Consider the following 22088-nt stretch of genomic DNA (forward strand, 5'->3'; position numbering starts at 1 on the left):
CTCAAATTCCGGTTTCTGTCTTGTTCAGGAGCATTTGGGTCTCACTGTGTTTCGAATAATGATATATGTATCCTTCCACTGGTGACATCAGAACTCATTGGCTGGTAGGGACTATTTCCTCTCCCTCTGAGCCTACTGTAGTAATGTATAAACTACGTAGCAATGTATTAATGCACCTTAGCATCTTACTTTAGAATTGAATAGGCTTTGTATCTCAATGCCTGTGTTCATTTGCATATATTTGAGTAGCACCATGGCAATAGAACCTGGGGCTAGAGATCTGATAGTTAAGTTGGTCAGTTGCACCTGACTCAACCCACTGGATGGATGGGACCTTTTACCTTCTTGGATTAAACTTACTTCTTCATCTACAACTTTGATTGTAATCTTATTTGATTACAAACTTAAATTTACACTGGCGACGATCTGAGGAAGCAACCCATTTCTCAAGATTCATGGAGCGCTCAGTTTTATATCTACAAGAAGTATTTGGTCTAAACAACTTGAAGTTTATGGAATCCTAAGCAACCTGTAAGTATACTTTTTCAATTTATCTCGTCACTTTGAACTTTCAATTAATCACCAACCACCTCACCCTTTGACTTTTGAAGGCTTCGATGTGTGTGCCTTCTCAAAAGCAACCGCCGCACACCTCACCCCTTTGCTGTAGTTTTTGGGGTTCAGAGGTTCCGGTGCGGCCTTTTGTTACGTTAGGCAATTTATCACAATACTTTTTTTTGTGCACACCTCGCCTTGATGTGGGATGGGAGGTCTTTGCACTTGCATGGTGAATTCAGCGTGTTCCTCAATATTTGTTAGTGAGTTGAATGACGCTGCACCTTTTCCCTCTCAGAGCTTTTAAAGTGTGTGTTATTTGCATGCTCGATTTTTGAAAGGAATGCTTACAGCAGAGCTTTCCAAACTCTGTGTCGCAACACTGTACTGTGTTGCCTGCTATGTGTGGGTGTGTCCCACGACGAAGACGTCTGCGGGCAGATTAGGGCGAATGCTCTCTACACGGAAGGAGAAGCGTTAGGCGAGCGAGCATCCTCGGACGCGCATTGAACTTTGAATGCGCAGTCAGTCCACGGAGCAGCTTCTGCTCCACATCCCAGGCGCTCGGTATGGTAAGTTTAGCAATTTAAAAACTTGGCATTAAATTGCATCCCCTGGTGCCCCATAGAAATGGAGAACCCGTAGGTGGAATGTGCTGTGTGTCTCTGGGAACACTGTATTTTTCAGCAGGGAACCTCATGTGATGGACTGGGCTAGGCGTGTGACAGCGTCGGGGTCGGGCAGCATGCTGGAGTTCCCGATTACGTTTTTTGTTATGCCTCACATGCATGCATTTCTTAAAAGCGTTGCATTGTGATATAAACATTCTTCAGTTTTGATAGTGGTGCTGTGATGCAGACCGGTTCTGTGCCTCAATGTAGCAGTAGTTGTCGCGGTTTAAATTTGACAGTGCTTGGAGTATTTTAGAGAAAGGGAATACTCAATGCCCTTCGTCATTCAATTATTATCCACAGCGTTTTCTCAGCATCAGAGATTTGTGATTGTTGGTAGCTGCTTGCTGTACGTATTCTTTTGTGCACACTTTACAACCCTGCTGATTTCGTCAACAGTAGAGATTGTTGGGCTGTGTAGCCCAGTGCATATATAACTATGAGTCTGTACACAACGCCCACGGATTGATACTTACTGCTCTATATTACCCACCGCAGATTGAGTACTTTCCCAGCAACAGGGACACATGGCAGCGATATAAACTACCCTCGTTACTTACCCCATATAAGCAGTGGAATAGACTATCCGTTTTCTCATGGCCTCCATATAGGAAAAGGATGGAGGCGAGGCAGATGTAATTTCTCTGAATCGGTTTGTAAAAGCACTGTCCCTACGCGGACATCTTGGAGGGCAAAGAGTCTGAAATAAAGAAGTCGGGAAAATATAAATGAGCATGCAAAAGGTCTCACAGTGTCCTACCTCGCTGCTGTTTTGGATTTTGAGGAATAGGTTTGAGCAAGAGAGTGCCCTGTGCATGTGTAACTAGGACAATCCCCAAGCTCCCCGAAGGAGAGATGCACAATGTGGATTTTTGAAGTGTATTTAACTGTTTTGTGATAGCCACTTTGTAACATTGCTGAACATGGTTGTCTATAGTTTGTGGTTAACCAAGTTCCTTTTCTGGGTGAAGCAAAGTGGAAAGGTTTTGGCAGTTGACATACTTGTGGTATTTTCAGCTTTAATATTTGTCTGGGGTGAATGCAGTTATTGATATGGAACAATAAAACTGTAGGTTCTTAATATCCCGGAGTGCCTGGGTGCTGTTGAGTACTGGCAGTGCTTAATTTGCGAACGGAAGAGTGCCTGTGCCCGAAACTGTGGTAAAAAGAAAGTTGCCGTCCGGTGCACTTAAACGTCGGCGCATACAAAGGCTGGTAGTCTTAAATCCACTCCCAGACGCTCACTGCACTCTCTCTTGCAGGTTTCTGCTTTCTACTTTCGCAACTTCCCGCTGTCTACCTTTATGACGGTTTTGCCATTAAGCACTGTAGAGCAGTTTCACATTATACTTATTGCGTCCATGCTGAAAGGTGCAAATAATCTCCCTTCCAAATTAAATAGGTGCAGGCACTTTGAACTGCCTGAATGTAGTGGTCCTCCAGACAAAGTACCAGGAGCAGATGGGTTGGAAAGGTCTTTGTGTTCATCACACGCCATGGTTTGTTTACACATCATAGCTGTGAAGGAGTTCTGGTCTGAACTTGTGGTACATTCGAGATTCATTAGGTTAGCTAGAATTACTAATGCTGAATAGTTCGTCCTGAGTCATGCCTACACTCTCGCTGTATGCGTAAGGATGTCAGCAGAACAAGCGACGGATAGACAGTTTTGCCAGTCACTGGCTTTATTAGAACAGATTCCCAATTGCTTAATTAACCTTCCTGCTTTCTCAAATTTGCTTGAAAATGCAGCATTTGCTCACTCTTTATTCAAAATGTTCTCAGGGGTGGGTGAACGCCCCGAAACCCCCTTAGTTGGTTCGGGCTCACTCGCTCACTACACTGCATTACCGTGTCACAAAATGTTGCATTTCGAAAAAGTGTGTCACCAGCATGAAAAGTTTGGAAAGCTGTGGCTTACAGGCTTTGCTTTTTATTATTTCTGTTGGTTGGCACATTCTTCTACAAGTACATCAATGTTGATAAACTTGTTCACATTTGAATGCAATTAAAATTCTTACTTGAACGTCGCACTTCATGAAGATCTCGAGCAGCTGTATTGTTCTAATCATCACTGTGTAGTGAGAACACGCTGAACACTGCGCCTTGGTTACTGCTGCCACGAAGAAGAATTCTAATCCTGCGTGCCTGCGTACTTGCGTCATTACCCCACTTTACGCTTTCTTTAAAGTCCGAGTGTTACAGCGGCGGCCATCTTGCTGTAGTCTTTAGTCTTAACCTGTTTGTTTTGAAGCCTTTAGTAAATACCAGCAACATTTAACAGCGTAAAGTACCTGTCGCAACAGCGAACGATGCCGTTTCCCAATCTTCATTTCAACGTGTAAGACTAACTTTTATTATTGATTTACTACCTTTGGAGATATTTGGTTTGTTTTTTTTGGGGGGGGGGCTCCGTTTCAAACGGGATTTGACATTTTGAAGAAACTGTTTCACCGCTGTATTCAAGATCTTAACATTCATTTTCATATTCAAGGATCTACTTCTATCATCTGCATTCAAGTTAACTGTAGAACTATTTTCTGCAACTGTGCTCATTTTCACTTTATTCAACTTAACTGCATCATCTTTATGGATTTTAACTGAGATACTGGTGGATGTGGTTGCTTTTATCCCATAGGTTTTGCTATTTACGTTATAGGTGGTCATATTTAATTTCTCTCTTCTCTGTAATATTGAATGAAAATGTTTGACTGACTTTACCCTGTACTCTCACTGCAAAATAACACTTTTGATCTTTAGTGGGTACAACTATGCAAAACATTGCAACACCACCTTTCTTCCTTTCATCTTCTGGTGACCCCCCCATCAAATGGCAAAAGTGGAAGAAAGTTTTTGAAAGATATGCCAAAGTGTGTGGTACAAACTTCAGTGTAGAAAGAAGAACTACTATACAAGCACTATCTACCCAAAGTGAGCACTATCGTAGAACGTTATCATTTTGGTCGCAGGACACAAAATGATGGGGTATCTGTAGAAAACTACATTGCTGCTCTAAGAAAGTTAGATTTGTCATGTAAATGTGGGGGCCTGCTGGAGGAAAGAATTAGAGACCAATTCATGTTAGGGTGTAATGTTGAAAAAGTTAGGAGTGACCTATGGCAAAAAGATGAGCCATCACTTGATGAGGTCATCACTATTGCTAAACAATCTGAGTATTTCTTAAAATGTGTGGAAGTCATTACTAAGCGTGAAACAAAGGATAGTAGTGTTCATTCTGTAAAAGGGTAATTGAAAGATAAAAGTATAAAGACAATTCAGTATGTTAAACCAGATAATAAAATCTAAAAAGTGTTACAGGTGTGGTCATGATGGTCATCTTGCGAATGACACGAAATGTCCAGCTCTCAAATCTACTTGTTCTAATTGTAAAAAGATAGTTAATTTCACTGCTGTTTGTAAAGCAAAGAAAAGTAAAGGGAAGATTTACACCATTGCTTGTGACAGCGATAGTGATAGCGATGATTGTTCAGAAAAAAATGACTGTGGTCTGATTGTGTCTCAGGTTAGTGACAACTCTAAGAAAGGTCCCTTGGATGACGTCTGTGTTGAAGGCAAATCCACAAAGGTAATTTTTTGATTCGGGAGCTAAAATTACTATTGTGTCTAAACAATTTTATTTGTCCAATTTAAAAAACACTGAAGATTTTGAAAGCTGACATTAATCCAACGGCTTACGGTGGTGAGCCAATAAAACTTATGGGATATTTTTCTAGATTGATGGAATACAAAGGAAGATTTACATCAGGAAAAATGTATGTCGCACAGAAGGGTGATAAAATCTTGAGTTGGTTTCACCAGAGGGATTTAGGTGTGATGCTAGATCCTAACAATGAACCACTCAACATTTTTATTTATTTAGTTATTGAGCTTTTAAAGCGCGACAGCTACCCAAAAAGGGTTTCCCGGCGCTAAGAGATACTTAACCAGTGAGCGGATCGTAAAAACATTTTGAAGGACATCTTTGTGGTGAATGATGTATTAACCAATGATAGTAATAGTGATTTCACCTTGACTCTCAAGGAAGAGTTTCCCAGTGTTTTCAGGGATGAATTGGGGTGCTTGCATGGTTATGTTCACAAAATCAGATTGGTTTCACGAGCTATTCCTAAAGCTGGTAAAGTGCGTGGAGTTCCTGTCGCAATGAGAGAAGAAATGAAAGGCGAATTAGAAAAACTTAAAGCAGATGGGATAATTGAGGAGGTTGAAGGTACTCAGTGGTTGGCTCCTGTGGACGCTGCCAGAAAAGCCAATGGCATTTTTCATCTATGTATTGATTTGAGGGAACTCAATAAACAGGTCATAGTGGACAAGTATCCCCTTCCTAAAATCTCAGATATGTTGATGTTATTGCAAGGGGCTAAGGTGTTTTCCGAGTACCATCGAAATTAAGTTGGATGAAGAATTCAAAGACATGACTGCTTTTATTACACCCTTCAGTACTTTTAGATTTATAAGGCTTCCCTTTGGTTTGGTGTCAGCAGCATCGCTATTTCAGAGAGCATTGGAAAGAGTGTTAAAAGGACAATTTGGGGTTGAGATCTACCAAGATGATGTATTAATTTATGGGAAAGATGAGAATAAACATGATAGGAGACTCAAAGAAGTGCTTGAAAGGTTCCATAATAATAACCTTACAGTTAGGTTAGATAAATGTAAATTCAGGAGGTCTTCTATTGATTATTTAAGTCACACTATTTCTGATCAAGGTGTTGGAACCCAAAGGTGATTTGGTTGGTACCACACAAAACCTAGCTTCTCCGGTTGACAAAAAAGAACTTATGAAATGTTTAGGTATGGCTGAATATTACAGCAAATTCATGAAGGATTTTGCGAAAAAGTGTGGTAACATGTGGAAGTTACTGTGCAAAGGGGTTGATTTTGAGTGGTCTGATGCATGTGAGGCAGAGTTTTAGAAGTCAAGAAAATGCTAAGAAATACGCCTCAATTGAAGAGTTTTGATCCCTCAAAGAAGTCCACACTTATCACAGATGCCGGCATGAAAGGTTTGGGGGCTGTCCTACAACAAAGAGATGGTGACAGAGAAGACGTGATTCTATTTTTGTCACAAAGTCTTTGTGGAGCTGAATTATGCTATTCAGTTATTGAAAGGGAGACCCTCAGTGTTCATTGGGCTGTAAAGAAGCTAAAAAATCTTCTAATGGGTCTGAGATTTGTAGTGAGGACGGATCACAAACCTCTTTGTCAAGTGTTTAATAAGAAGGGCATTGATGCCATTTCAGAAAGAATATCCAACTGGGTGGTTGCTCTTCAGGGATATGACTTTGAAGTTGAATATTTGCCAGGAACCAAAAATGGGATTACTGACACCCTTTCTAGACTTGTTCCAAGTAATGTTTGTGATTTGAATATTGAGAGTAACAAACTCAATGAATGGGTTTGCAGTATTGAGAGTGATGGCTTGAAGGAAAGTAGATGGTGTGAGCAGTGTAGTTTGGATCAAGAATTTACTGAGCTGACCTCATTACTCAAAAAAGGGTGGGACAACAAGGTCAAGGGGGACATTGCAAAATATTGGAATGTGAGGCATGAACTTTGTGAATGTGAAGGTCTCATACATCAGGGTCATCAAGGTGAGTCCAAAACAAAAGAAAGACTCAGACTCAATTATTGGTGGCCTGGTATAGAACTGCAAGTTGAGCGTTTGGTTAGAGAATGTCAATCAATCAATCAGTCATTTGTTAAGCGCACTACATACCGGTGAGGGTCTCAAGGCGCTGGGGGGAGGTGGGGGCCGCTACTGATCGAACGGCCAGGTATTTAGTGTCCTCCTGAAGGTCAGCAGTTCTTGGGTCTGTGGTAGGCTCAGTGGGAGGGTGTTCCATGTCTTGGCGGCGAGGTAGGAGAAGGATCTCCCGCCGGTGGTTGTTCTTTGAAAGCGCGGGACGGTGGCGAGTGGGAGGTCGGCGGAGCGTAGCTGGCGGTTGGGGGTGTAGGAGAGCCGTCTGTTGAGGTAGGCTGGACCGTTCTTGTGGAGTGCCTTGTGTGTGTGGTTGAGGAGCTTGAAGGATATCCTCTTGTTGACGGTGAGCCAGTGCAGGTTTCTCTGGTGGGGGGTGATGTGGCCGTGTCTTGGTACATCGAGGATCAGTCGTGCCGAGCCGTTTTGGATGTGTTGTAGTCGGTTGATGAGCTTGTTCGGGGCCCCCGCGTAGAAGGCGTTTCCAAAGTCGAGTCTGCTGCTGACGATGGCCTGGGTGACTGTCTTTCTTGTATCTGTCGGGATCCATCTATAGATATTGCGGAGAATGTGGAGGGTGTTGAAGCAGGAGGAGGAGACGCATTGACTTGCTTTGTCATTGAGAGCGTTGAGTCGAGGATGATTCCCAGGTTGCGTGCGTGGTCGGTGGGGATCGGGGCTGCCCCCAGTGCTGTTGGCCACCAGGAGTCGCCCCAGGCTGACGGGTTGGAGCCGAGGATGAGGACCTCCGTCTTGTCCGAGTTCAGCTTCAGAATGTGTGCTGTGTAGTTTGAGTGAGAATAGCCTCAAGCCTAGAGTACAACCTATGGTTGTCAGAGAAGGATCCATAGGGCCTTGGGAAGGATTGTTATTTGACATCCTGGGGTCCATACAAGTGAATGGGTGTGAGAACTATGTATTTGTACTCATTGACATATATTCCAGATGGCCGGAAATCAAAATTAATAAGGGTATTGATACTAAACATGTCATTTCATTCCTCAGAGATGTATTTGGATGAGATGGCTTACCTGGAATCCTTCTTATAGATAATGGAGTCCAATTCATTTCAAAAGACATGGAAGAATTTTTACTAAGTTCTATTAAACACAAGCAATGTGCGCTATATCATCCCGAGACAAATGGTTTGGTATAACGCTTAAATCGCGTCCTTAAGGAAACTATTTCCATGGCTAAGCAGAATTGTCTGGATTGGTAGGAGGAAATTGTTAAAAAGGTTGTAATATACAGAATGTATACACATTACGCAACTGGGCGCACTCCTTTTGAATTACTTAAGGGTCGGTGCCCCAACACCTTGATTGCTCCTTTCTGGGTTAATGAAATCATATCAAGGAGAGGTGTGTCAATTTCAGATGGTAAGTGGAAAACTAAGGAATGTGAAAAGATTGAGAGACGGAAGGTAACTTTTGATGCCAAGAAAAGTGTTAAAGTTACTACAGTCAAAGTTAGAGATGTTGTCATGATTAGAGCTCCTTTTGGTAGGAAGGGGTCCAGCTTATTTCAGAGAGTTGGTAAAGTTCTAATCAATGCTGTTAAGACTGAGGACTAAGTGGAATTTAAATAGAGTTGTGGTTGTCAAGAACAAAGAAATTGCAGATTGTGAGAATAATGGTTTGTCGTTAAACTTATCATCGTGTGTAGTCTGTACTGTATAAAGATGGCAAGATTGTGGCATGTCAAAGAGAAAGAAGGGTTTGCAGACAACCCTCTAAATTCAAAGGATATGTTATGTCGGAATTTATTATTTGTTTTTGTTCATGTACTTAGTTTATCTCTCATATAAAGGGGGAAGGTGTGTAATAATGTATAAAGTACGTAGCAATGTATTAATGCACCTTAGCAACTTATTCTAGAATTGAATAGGCTTTGTATCTCAATGCCAGTGTTTATTTGTATATATTTGAGTAGCATCATGGCAATAGAACCTGTGGCAAGAGATCTGATAGTTAAGGTGGTCAATTGTACCTGACTCAACCCACTGGATGGATGGGACCTTTTACCTTCTTGGATTAAACTTACTTCTTCATCTTCAACTTTGAGTCTACTCTTATTTGATTACAAACTTAATTTTACACCTATCCTCTCCTCCCACATTGCATTCTTCTCTCTTTTCTTACTCTGATGCAGCGGCATCTTGTCCCCATGAGCCTCCTTGTTTATTTACTTTACCTTATTGCGGCTTGCCTCACTATCGCCGTTGGCCATCTTAAAATTAATCTCTGAGCTTGACCGCCCGTTCACAGTGAATGTACTTCAAGCAACAAACAGAAAAGTGGCTCAGGGTCCACTCCACGAGATTCACCAAATTGTGGCAATGTATGACCATTCTACTTTACCAGACCCGGCTAATGTATACATAGCTTCTATCGGTCTCTGCCCAAACTTATAATTGGAAAAGGCACAAGAAAACACAACCACAATAAACAACTACCCAGAAAAAAAACGAAGTCAACTTGAACTGTATTTATATTTCCAAAAATGCATCTCCATTTAAGAATTTGTAATACCATTGTTCATCAAGAAAATACAAGTATTTCCATCTGCGGTTCTTTTGTTTCTCTTCCGTGAACAATACAAACAGAAGTGAATTCACAGCAATGCACAGAAGATTTCTAGTTGCTGAAACAAAAACAACGGAGGCAGCAACAACAAGACAAGAAACACATTGAAGGAGATAGTCATTCTAAAATAATTCCTGCTGAAGATTTAATTAAATCTTTTGAAGGAAAAACGTTAAAAGAGCCCCTACGCGGACCCCCAAGCTAGAGTGACATTAATTCCAAAAATACAGTGTTGAGCATCAGACAATATGGTGGTCAAGATGTGTTACATTAACTGCAATGTTACTTACAGCTTGGTGCTGAAACAAAAACAATCACATTGTGGGCGCCCCGGAAGTTCGCTAATGGTCTTTATGTGTTGGACTACCTGTTTTTCAGCAGTGACAATTTTAAGAAAGGCTGGTGGTATTTATTAGTAAAAATCCAAACTAGTAGTTTTTTGCCGTACAAAGGGCAGTTCGGACGTTATGAAATTGGTTGATTTCATGGCAGGTCAACATCTCTCAATGACAGGCAGCACCGGGCCTGCCAACCAATCAGAAACAAAGGCATGTTAGGAAATATTCAGACTGCCTCTGATGTGACTGGATATGCATATGAAAGAAAGTCCTGAATTTATGAAAAGCCAATCTTACTCAAGGCTCAGACATTTGAATTTTCCTAGACAAGACTTGTCAACTTAGAATCCTGAAATGCAAATGCACTTTCAGAAATTTTAGCCAAAATGGTATCCGACTGAATCCAAATTATAATTGCATAAATTTCCCATCCTCCCCCCATCTTATCTTTACCATAAAGACCCAATATCGATATTCCAAAGACGCCCAACTTTTTGTTGTTAGCTCAGCCTAAATAAGCAGGCTCAAATATTTCCAGACAATGAAAATTGAACTTGAGTATGGCATTACCAACAAAACACTGAATCTCTGGAGACTTAAGGGTCTGCCTTTTTTTTGCCTTTATCTCCTTCGCACAAGCTCCAAAATGTACAGACATTGAGTGTGCATCAACTAACAGAAGCACAAATAACCCAACAACAACTCAATCATTCAATACAGAAACACATTGTCGAAGAATACGAGACGGATAAAATTACATTCGTACAAAAATAGATTTTTGCTTTACTTTGCCAAAGCTTAGGACAATTTTTTCACTCAAATTTTTTTTATGTATCAAATTATTTCTTAATTTTTTTCTTGCCCTGACTTTGCATCATGACTAAGGCGTTCCACGTACGTGGCTGGGAGTCGGGCAATAGCGACTATCCTGTCATTACCGGTCATCTGAAAATAGATGCACTACCCGGTTGTAGCAGGTCAACTAACTTTTGCAACACCCTGGCGGGCCTCCATAAGAGTGGCCGCGCCACCAGCCACCTCGCGCACCTGAAAGAAATGAGCACAGGAAAACTGAAAAGAATGGATTTTTAATTAATAAAGATGGAACGGTAAAAATGTTTAAGACACTAAAAACTGAATGGGATGAAATTTATGTTGGTAACTATATATAACTGAGGAAGTGTATATATACAGAATTTATGTACAGCACATGTATAACACAGACATATATCAAACAATGTATTGACAAGAAATGTCAAGTTCCCTATTTATTTACCTGATGGGGACATCATCAGCTTCTATGCCACCTTGTTTGATTGAAAAATAATGGGGAGGCACTACCTGTGGGAAACTGCTTGGCCACGAGCAGATTGCATGACAGCCTGGGTCAAACGCAACCACCCACACTGCATAAAAAATGTATATTAGACTGCTTAAAAAATGATGGTTAATATTTTTTAAACTTGTTTTTTTATTCTCTATGCTTTATAAACATGATGCACAGTGTGACTGCAGTTAAAAAAAACTGACACTTAACAAAGTAGATATCAGCCACGCACTTCCGAATGGCAACCAAGGAAGGAAGAGATGCCAGCGCGCCACCACTTGATGTAATTATTCCGATCAATGGCCCATGTGCTGAAAAGGAACAGCTAACTTGTTATGTGAACATCTATAAAGCACACAGCCAAACTGTCTGTTCAGCTGATACAAGTCTCAACGCCATTTACCAGTCTACTCCCATGTTGACCACCCTTCTCACCTACAGTTCAGTTAGAAAGCACATACTATGTTACAACAGAAGCTTTCTGCCTCCCAAAGATAAAATAAAGACCTGGGCTTGCAAGAAGAGGCTCCCTTCATTAGCGGGTTTGCACACATAGGTTCACGCCTCAAGCCCTCTGTTTGTAAATTCATCTGTTCACTTTACAAATGCATCTGTTTTGCAGCTTGCCAATCATAGCTACCAATGGCTGCTTAATTTGGTAATTTGTAACAAAGTTCATTGCCCTTACAAGCTACTCGACACCTCCACGGCCAACGGAATGCTTGCGGCACTTGCATGTCAAGCTCATGGGGAGATGTAGTGATAGGCATGGTGACCAAGAGAAGAGCCAAAACGGTGACAGAAGTTCACTTTTCAAAACCACGACAAACTGTCAAAAAGTCTTTATATATTAAAAAAAGCAAAGAAATATTGCCAAGCTAAAAGTGTATTCCATATTTCTCTATGTTCTTTACTGCATCATTTATCATTGCTATGAACCGTTATACTAACAGTTTGCGTTTTGCTTTGGTTTCATAATCTTATTTTTGTATTCTCATTTTCTTTATTGTCATTCTTGGAGCTTGGCTCCCGCCTGAGTTTCAAGTGTCCACTCACCACAGTTATAAAGGCACTTGTTTTTTGGGCCTTGTCCCACTACTTGAGACCCTCTAATTCCTCATTAGACTTTACTTAATAGTAGGACTTACTCCACATATAGTTTTTAACGTATCGATTATTAGAAGAGCAGACAATTGGCCAAGTTTAGGAAATTCTGCTGGTCTATGCCCTGCAGCTCAAATACTGACAGGCAAAAAGCCTGACCAGGTTAGCTTTGAACCATCGTCCAAAGGCATTCCCTCAACTCTGTGCGACTTCAACCATCATGAACAATTTGAAGAGAACCCAATAAGTCAATTGTTGCATGTCACAATATCGAAAACAGAAATATTGTGCGACAGAAAATTCTAGCAGAAATATTAACAACCAAAATATTGAGGCAGTAAGTATATATATTAGTAAATATAGATTTACTATTTTCAACTCTATGCATCATATAAATATATATATACATATATATATATATATATACACACATATATATATATATATATATAGTTATGGTACATTTGTTTAATTAAGTATAATGTAGTATATATACCTAGCATCTTGATATTTTGGTAGTCACAATTTGTGATATTACATTAGAGTACCACAATATTTAGAACCATCGGTTGCCACACACACTCAGGACTGATTATCCAACACTATTTTATTTAAGATGTGAAGCCTTGTAATGTGTAAATGAGAGGTATTTCCCTGAATGGTCCCATCATTCGGAATGTTTTGATGCTCAGTGGGAGTGCCCAGTGACTAAAGGCAAATGTGAATAGATTAGCCAGTTAGCAACTGACTAGAACAAACTATGTTTTAAGTAATTCTTCTGCCAGGAAATGCTAAGTCAATCAGTAACATTCTTGTAAATTTGCTATGGCATGATTCAGTTCCACCTTGGTGCTGTAAAAGAGAGAAGACAAGAATTCTGACGGAAAAGCAAGCCAAATTCTACACTGCAAAATCAGAGTATATTAGACTATGCTTACCAGAGTCACAACATTAAGTTTATGAGAATATTCCAGATTTTGGAGGATGGCCTAGGAGCTGATGCGTATTCTATCTCCTTTATTTAAGATATCCCATCAACAAAACAAAATTGTGATAAGAATATAAAAAAAATAATTTAGTTAATATCCAATTTTTAAGAGATGAATACATTTAGATAAGTACATGTACTGTTTTCTCTGAAGTAATATGTGCCATTTTTAAATTATATATTGGTAACCCCTGCAGATTTTTTAAGTGTTTTAATCATCGTTTATATATGTAGGAGAAAGGGTGGAAAATGTTTTGGAAGCAGATACTAGTAGGGGTATAAAAATATGCTTATAGGGTAAAGATTGATGGAATGATTGTGCCTGAGGACTGATATTAAGGCAAAAGAATTTATTTTGAGAACCCTATTTGGCAGTTCAGGGAACAGCGGTAAAGCAACTTCAGCTGCAAGACAGACGTCCTCCTGAGTGAATGCCAGCATTTTGCCCCTGAATTGAGGGATGAGGTAGCCCTTCCCGATTTGCACAGAATAGGAATACTACCTCAGAAAGTTCAAACAGATTTTCCACAGCACTATATAGTCCTTTAAGAAATTTCTGCTTATAACAGAATCCTAAAGTGTGCAAACTCTAACATATTTCCTGATATTTTAGAGAAATATTGTTGTTGTTTTTTTAATGTTTAATGTAAGCGGATTGCTTTGGTATATTTCTATATTTTCCATGTGAGTTTTTCGAAGATTTGTCAAGAATAGTGTACACTACAACGGAAAACAAACATAAAGCAATTGACAACACAGGCAGATTTTTGTGAGGGTTTGCCACAGTATTTGATTTCCTTTCTGTCAAGCTGTTTTCGTTGGAGTCGTCTGGTAAGAAACATTGCACCAACAACTTACTAGTTTAGTCGTTTTCGCAATAAAACTGGACCTAACAGGCACTATGCCACACTTTTCCCATTAAGTGTCTCCATTAAGTTAACTGATCTATCTCCTGCAGAAATAAATTATGCAGGTGCATTGCTATTACTGAAAGGGGCAGTATGGCCTCTGGATTTCATTATATTTCCATCCTATAAATGGAGAATAAGGTCCAGATGTAATGGTTGTTTTTCAGGATTTACGGGCACAGTGTTTCCGCCAGCACTTGTGATGCAGTAGCACAGCATTACAAATGCTAGAATTCTGCCAAAAAAAAGTATGTAGGAACTGGGCTACCACATACTTCTACCTAAAAAGCAGCTTGTCGTGGACCCCATCGTTTTTTTTCTATTTCAAATTAAACAAAATATTTTGTCTCCATATTTGTGATGAAAAACACCTAAATTAATTTGTCCCTAGGATTTCTTCTGGATAATAAAGCTACTCCCCAAAACCATTTTACAGACAAATGAAGCCATCTATCTCTTTACGATTACCTTAGGTGTAACCGGTTAATATTTTCGCAATATTACGTATCTTTGTGAGATCATGAACTTTACAATTACACGTTTTACCCGCCTGCAGGCAAATGGTGCATTTTTCACTGGTATATGGTGGGAAGGGAGTGAGCCAGCATGGCTCAGATAGGGAAGAGAAAGCAGTTCTAAATCATCCATTGTTTAGCAGGATCGTTATTGTTGCAAACCGTTGTCCTTTTCCTTTGCTCTGGCCTAATTTATCTCTCTTCTTACTGGAGAATGACTGGCTCTCTTAATCAGTCATTTCAAATGGCAGTGAATTTAACCAAAGGTGCATGAGTTGAAGAACTCACATTGTTTTGAAAAACCCTCTCTGGATGTGGATGATTTCACCTGCCAAGGAAACAGGTTCTATTTGGGCAGACAACATTGAGCTGACTCTCCCTTCCCCAACCCAGTGTACTCTCCACCCACAAGAGTGACTCGCGGACGGTAGCACTGCGGAATGCTCCAACTCGCCTTTTATTTTAACATGTTAGTGCTGTACTGTTAGTGCTGTACTGTTGGTGTAATTCAATTTCTGTAAAACACAAAGGAAGGACAGTCGCCCTAGCTGGTGGCAAATCCTTTTTAGATACCATATTGGCCCATATTTGCTGCTATTATTTACGAGATATGTATTTTGTTCATGGAAATACTGAAGGGTGGCTGGCTGAAAGCTTGGCCATTGCTGGATTCAGTTCAAGCAGGCCAAAAATGTCCACCTAAAGAGACCTCAAAATATGCTTGAAGGAGTTTTAAGCTTAGAAATTCTGGCAATCCATCTGCTATCGCTGATGCCACCTCTCGACTAGACAAAAAATGTGAAGCGCCTACTACAGGCAATCAACCTTTTGCTTGTGTTTGGTTGCCAGTGTCGCTACAGATGTCAGTGAAGCATCAAAGATGGGTGAAGCCAGGACAGTAATGTGAAAGATGCTCCTCCTCACATTTTCCAATCTTGCCTTTGTGTCTACTGTAGGGGTGGCGCGGATGGAGTAGGGGTGAAAAGAGAAGCAAACTCTATGATGGAAACAGCAATACTAAGGTGGGCTTGGAACTCGAGCAACTTTAACACATTGAAAAACAAATATAACAAAACAAAACAAAGAAAATGCCGAACAAGAAATTGAAAAAAATGATAACCTGTGCATTCAAGTTGGCTCATGTTTTGATTGACTAGCTCTGTTACCGAGTGAGAACAAGAATCTTTGGAAAATATAATCAAACATATTTCACTGTACACAAAGGACAGCCAGAGCTCTGTAGAAGAACAGCACCCACACCACACTGCCCCGAACAAAGTCCATTTCAGGTGTGGGAGGGCAATTATATGTTGCTCAGGTCAATTTCCCATTTCTGTTGCTGAAGTCTAGGCTCGGTGGGTCCTTCCCTGTTATCTCATTCCCACCTTCGTACATACAAGGAAAGAAAGGCCAAGGTGCTGCTACCCAGTTAGTCTGTTATGCCTTTTCTGGGTAAAGAGATACAACAACTCTTTTTTGCTTCCCTTTTGAGGAACTTCTTTTTCTTTCTATGACACAATGTGATCCTCAGGACCCTGCTGGTGTGCCAGGACATGGTTAAAGTACAGCTTCATCACAAAGGACAACAGAAGCTTCTCCAACGACGACCAATATACCTTTCTTTGTGTCGGCAGAAAAGATATGCAAAATCGAACCCCAGGTGAGAGGTTCACTCCATCCCCCGTTTCCGTCCCTGCAACGTATGCCGCAGCTGTTCATAGTTCACGAATGGGGTGCAGGAGCACATGTCTGCTTTGTAGTGCTATGGGGATGAGTCAAGGCACCTCCCCGACACGGGTGGGGACTCTGGTTGTGACGCAGCATCTGCGCCGGGGGGAACATCGTTCTCTTACTCGTATGAAATATTGTGGGAGAGAGAGATGTAGCCAGGACACACTCCTTAAGTCATTTGATGGGGCGCTTCCAGCATTTCCATCAGGAAGGTGTCAATGGGTGTGTCTCCTATGAGCTTGAAGAAGAAGAGGTGCTCCAGACATTTCAAGCCGATGGAGCGCAGAGCTGGGAGCCTCAGAAGAAGCTTTGCAAATCTGTAGGGACGAGAAAAGTCAAGTTAGAAAGGAAAAGAATGGAACAAAAGCCACCCAACCCTACATAATGCATGTGCTCTGGCTTACTATTGGCCAGTGATACATACTAAAAAGTTTGGTCACTGCTTATGTGTGATTTCAGTGCACTGTTACAGGGGGGTAAAATCTCTCTAAAAGAAAGATAAGTTACAACATTTTTGCGTTTCATCCTCTTCAAATACACCTTAATAAGTTTAGGGACAGTAAATAGTCACATTGCATACCAAGCCCGTGGAGAGCAATCTCTGTTTTCTCAATTAAGGAATTGTTGGCTTGCTTTCTACCATACTGCTGGGCTTTTTTGCCTCTATACTGGCACATTCACCTAACAGAGACACATCAGCATTCACTTAACTGACTGCATAACCCCCAAAAACCGAATCACACCGTAGACTTTGCTGGAAAACTTTGAAACGTATGGGTAGTCACCTACAGTCACCCACGGACTAACAAAAATCACTTAAATGCCACACTAATGGCATATGTTGTGTCATACAAGTGCTATATAACAACAACTGTTTTCTTTCATGTGAACCCAGTTGTTGGACAAGTTGATGTAATTGAAGATAATTGAAAAAATCTTTACTTGTCACTACAGGTTTGCAGGTTGTTCTGCTGCAAATTATTTAGCACTGGGACCCGAAGATTGTCCATTTGTTTTATTAAGTCCTTTGCTTTCGACTTCAGGCGTGAACTGCCACGTCCCGTGCAGTTAAGAGCGGAGGGGCCCGGTGTGTGTGGGGGATTTGACAGACAAGGGAAAATTAATTATTTATTTAATAAATGTACCCTTGCCATCGTCCTTCGAAATCCACCCCCTACACTGCTCTTACCTGCACGGGCTGTGGTTGGGCGTGAATACCATGATCGGTGTTCATGCTCCCTGAGGCCCACAATACACTGAGACAAAGGCTACACCTCAATTTAATAGGGTGACCACCTTCCTCCAATCATTACAGACACTGTTTCAAGACCAGGACTTTTGTGTAATAGTAAAATGCATTCTGGGTATTGTAGTACTGTTTTGTTTTTATTGTTCTAATTAGACTAACACATCCGCCTTAATGGCAGAAAAACCAGGATCAAGACTTGATAAAGGCGATATGCTGAAACAGAACAAGAAGATTTGTTTTTATTGATGCTGTGTGTGAATATCTCAGTGATGTTTGGTGTTTTTTATATATATATATATATATATATATATATATATATATATATATATATATATATATATATATATATATATATATATATTAAGTCAGCAAAGTTCGCCGGTCCCCCAGCCTGCTTGCGGCGGCGAGCTCGAGCGGGGAGGCGACCCCCTATTAATTTCAACACAGCAACTTTATCGGTTAGAAAAGAAGTCAGCTCGAGCCCAAATCCATTAAGCGTGAAGTTTATTAACTACACAGGATGTCAAAAACACCCGACGCGTTTCGGTGCAGCCGCACCTTGGTCACGGGTAACAGTGTTTTTTTCTTTCACGCGTTTTAAAGTAAACAACAAAGTAACATAAAGGTAGGACTACTCGTCCTCACAAAAGTGTGTTTACCCACATTATCGCGGCCATATTTGAATATGTTTTTTAAACAGACAAGTATGTATCCCAGTTACCACAGTGATTTAAGAGCAACTCATATTTTGAAAGTATGAACTTAAATAAAAGCGACATAACATTTCATATAGCAATATTGGTGAACTGAGTATTAAACATGGTAATTCATTCTAGATGACAGTGCATCAGAATTTGTTAATACATATCGCCCCAGTGGGCTTTCACACTCTAAATGTGATTTGTGTCTCACATTTCGATCAAGCCCCTGTGGGCTATTTAAATCGACTTGAAATGAGAAAAAATTAAGTCTACTAAAATGTTGTGCCTTAGATAGGATTCCGCCATCAGAACGTGGTGGTGACAGACTGAGACAACTGAGACGACTTGAGTCAAAGTTCATAATTAAATATGACACTGTACAACCTCTGGGGTTGAATAAGGATGAGGAGTTATCTGTCCACTTAGCTTAAATAATTATAAAAACTCAAAAACGGAATCATGTAGAGATGTTCTGAAGCTGTCTATGTACTTGTTTTTTTAAAACAAATTGTGTATTTTAAAGTGATTATATATTTTATGTTTGTAGGAGACTCACATGTCGCCACGCTATAAGGATGGGAAACCACTGGCTGCTGAATTAATTGGACTGATTCAAGAGAATGTACCCATTTTACCCTCATATTGTTTGGAGCTTAAAATTATTTGATTGCCCACTTGGGCGGGATTATGTACAAACTGATTTACAGTGACTATTCATTTCAAGTCGATTTAAATAGCCCACAGGGGCTTGATCGAAATGTGAGACACAAATCACATTTAGAGTGTGAAAGCCCACTGGGGCGATATGTATTAACAAATTCTGATGCACTGTCATCTAGAATGAATTACCATGTTTAATACTCAGTTCACCAATATTGCTATATGAAATGTTATGTCGCTTTTATTTAAGTTCATACTTTCAAAATATGAGTTGCTCTTAAATCACTGTGGTAACTGGGATACATACTTGTCTGTTTAAAAAACATATTCAAATATGGCCGCCATAATGTGGGTAAACACACTTTTGTGAGGACGAGTAGTCCTACCTTTATGTTACTTTGTTGTTTACTTTAAACGCGTGAAAGAAAAAAACACTGTTACCCGTGACCAAGGTGCGGCTGCACCGAAACGCGTCGGGTGTTTTTGACATCCTGTGTAGTTAATAAACTTCACGCTTAATGGATTTGGGCTCGAGCTGACTTCTTTTCTAACCGATAAAGTTGCTGTGTTGAAATATATATATATATATACCAACATCTAGTTTTTTCAAAAAGCTTTCTGTCAAATTTGACAAGTTAGTAAAGAATGTTATTTGAGTAATAGAGTGCTTATTGTAGTGAAACAATTCGTGGAACAATTTAGGAAAAGTATGCGAGACTTCTACCTTATTAAATTGCAAATAAAGTTCTTCAATGGACCCTGACACTATGCACAAATGGGTCAGCTACCAGAACACCTACCTTCCAAGACAGTTCTTTTAGGCTGCAAGTATTCATTAGATCAAAACGTGCCTCATATGGAATGCAAGTAAAACATTTAAGTTCAGTGTAAGCAATAGGAACATCCTAAGTGAAATACACCTCTTAAGGCCTTCCAAGAAAGCGTGAAGAAACATAGAATTGCTGTCTGTTTTGTAAGTAGGCTGCAACTGCTGATAAATGTATGCATATCGAGGTGTACGCTAAACTACATTTTTGCAAAGTAAGAATATATTATTTAGAATGGGGTAAGGAGGTAAACACTGGGCCCGATTCAAAAAGGTAAGTTTGCATGTGTAGATTTACTCACGTAGATGTACTGCTCCACTCTTTTGATAATTGACACTTTCGACAAAAGATTTACATTTAAGTGTAAACTTAAGAGAATCTGCCCCTTTAAATGAGGGTGAGGAAATTTCTTCAACTGGATTTACTAATGCAAAGTTACTATCAGTAATTTCCACCTATTTATGGAGATCTCTGCTACTGGGGCAAAGAGCTCCCGATGGGGTAATGTAGGGAACTTTAGTATAGTTCATTATTAAATACAATTAAGTTAATAAGAATGTAGAATAACTTTAAATCAGTATTAATGAATACAAACCTATGACTACTTAATGACAAATGTATAAAACACTACCTCAAAAATTAACTTTGCATTTCATTGTATCGCAAATTAAATATTTTATTTGAATTTTAAAATATTTTTAACAATACTTCACCCACCCTCACTAACATTTTTATTTAATTTTGGATTAAACTTGGTTACAAGTAATGGTTTTAATTAATTATAACAATTTGCAGACTTTTTAAAGAGATTTAATTTACAATTAAGTGTACTATTAAATTTTTTTTAAATTGCATTAAGCTTGTGTTTTAAATTACGAATTAACTTAATTTAAATACTTTTACACTAATTTCTGGGGATGGTAATGGGCCTGATTCACAAAGGTAAACTTACACTTTTGTGTTAAGTTTACTACTTTTTGGTATATAGAAACTACTTGCAGAGTATTACGACTCTACACTCCTTATACTCATGTGTGTGGACTTCTCTGCCCCGACTGCAGGCACGTAGAACTTTGCATCTAGTTGTTGGTAGTAAACTTACATAACCGTCAAAAATGTACCTGTGTGAATTAGGCACAATGTTACAGCTCTTTTAAGAAAGTGTTTTGCAGTTCCAGTGGCTGTCCATGTGTGGTGCTTGACTTACTCAAAGGCTGGGTTGGATTACATGTAAGCCTGTTTTTTCTCTATTAGGGCTGTAGTAGGATTAGTAGTGCATTTTGTGAACTAGAATTGTCTAAACGTCTCTTCAGCACTGGCAAAGAGTGTTTTGTATTCATCAACCTTTTCTATCACCCGCACTGCAACCATATTGAAAAGGGACGCCATGTCCAACATCGTGGAAATCCAAAGTCACGCCACAACTCTTCATTTCAGAGTGTCAAGCTGTTCCAAGTATGCTTTTCTTCTTCTCTTCCTGCATTTTCTCATATTCTCCCTTAAAATCTGTCTGCAGCTATGCTGAAGGAGATTGTGAAGGTGTGTGTCCAACTTGAATGTTGCACCTCAAGAGTTAGGCTCATCCTATCTGGAATTGGAAATGGCCTCATCAACGTTTACTTCTCTCCTATCACTGGCTTTGCTGTACCGATGCGGAAGCAAATCTAAAGGTCTGGCGAGTAGCTGCCCTAATCTTCTCTGCGTTTGAATCAGTACGTATAGTGCATTGTCAGACATCTATTCTGATTAAGGTGCGTCTTCTAAATCATCATAATGAGAAAATGCTTGGCGTAGAACCTCAATGGGACTTTGTTTCTTGGCTCCTGAGATTGATTGCCTTTTCGTGGTTGATATTTTTTCAAGATCTATCTTCTTTTTAAGGTCATCTGTCCTTATGAGATAGATGGTTTCGAGTTTGAGCCTCCTCATGACTGATACTCAATTTGAGATCAGTCCTCCTTTTGTCCGGCTAGTGTCGGTTTTGACATTGATAGTACCAAAAACATGAACTGACCTTAAGGTCAAAGTTGCTGAAATGATCTTTAGTTTTTGGAGTGGTCGTATGGGCTAAGCAATGTGGATTTCAAAGAGGTTTCTGCAGCACAAATGTGTACAGGCAAATGAGAATGGTTCTTTTCATTCACATGGGCAATTCCTGATTTAAATCCTTTCAGTCAGCCCTCCTCTAAGCTGTCCTCAAATGCTTCTTC

The 22088-nt window shown here is 39.9% G+C and overlaps 1 protein-coding gene across 6 annotated transcripts in view; it reads right to left on the bottom strand.

Annotated features, from left to right (window-relative positions):
• Window positions 1-12888: 12888 nt before the first annotated feature.
• Window positions 12889-22088, bottom strand: part of RXRA (retinoid X receptor alpha) — a 468131-nt gene continuing 458931 nt past the window's right edge. For 2 of the 6 annotated variants that reach the window (XM_078641943.1, XM_078641944.1), the window contains one exon: window positions 13618-16758. In XM_078641943.1, coding sequence (XP_078498069.1) covers window positions 16611-16758 — 148 coding nt within the window. In that variant the 3' untranslated portion in view covers window positions 13618-16610. Of the gene's footprint in view, window positions 16759-22088 lie in introns of all 6 variants that reach the window. The other 4 variants (XM_078641939.1, XM_078641940.1, XM_078641941.1 and 1 more) reach the window with 3 other exon arrangements.

This window comes from Lissotriton helveticus, chromosome 5_1 (genome assembly GCF_964261635.1).
Source record: "Lissotriton helveticus chromosome 5_1, aLisHel1.1, whole genome shotgun sequence".
NCBI lineage: Eukaryota > Metazoa > Chordata > Amphibia > Caudata > Salamandridae > Lissotriton > Lissotriton helveticus.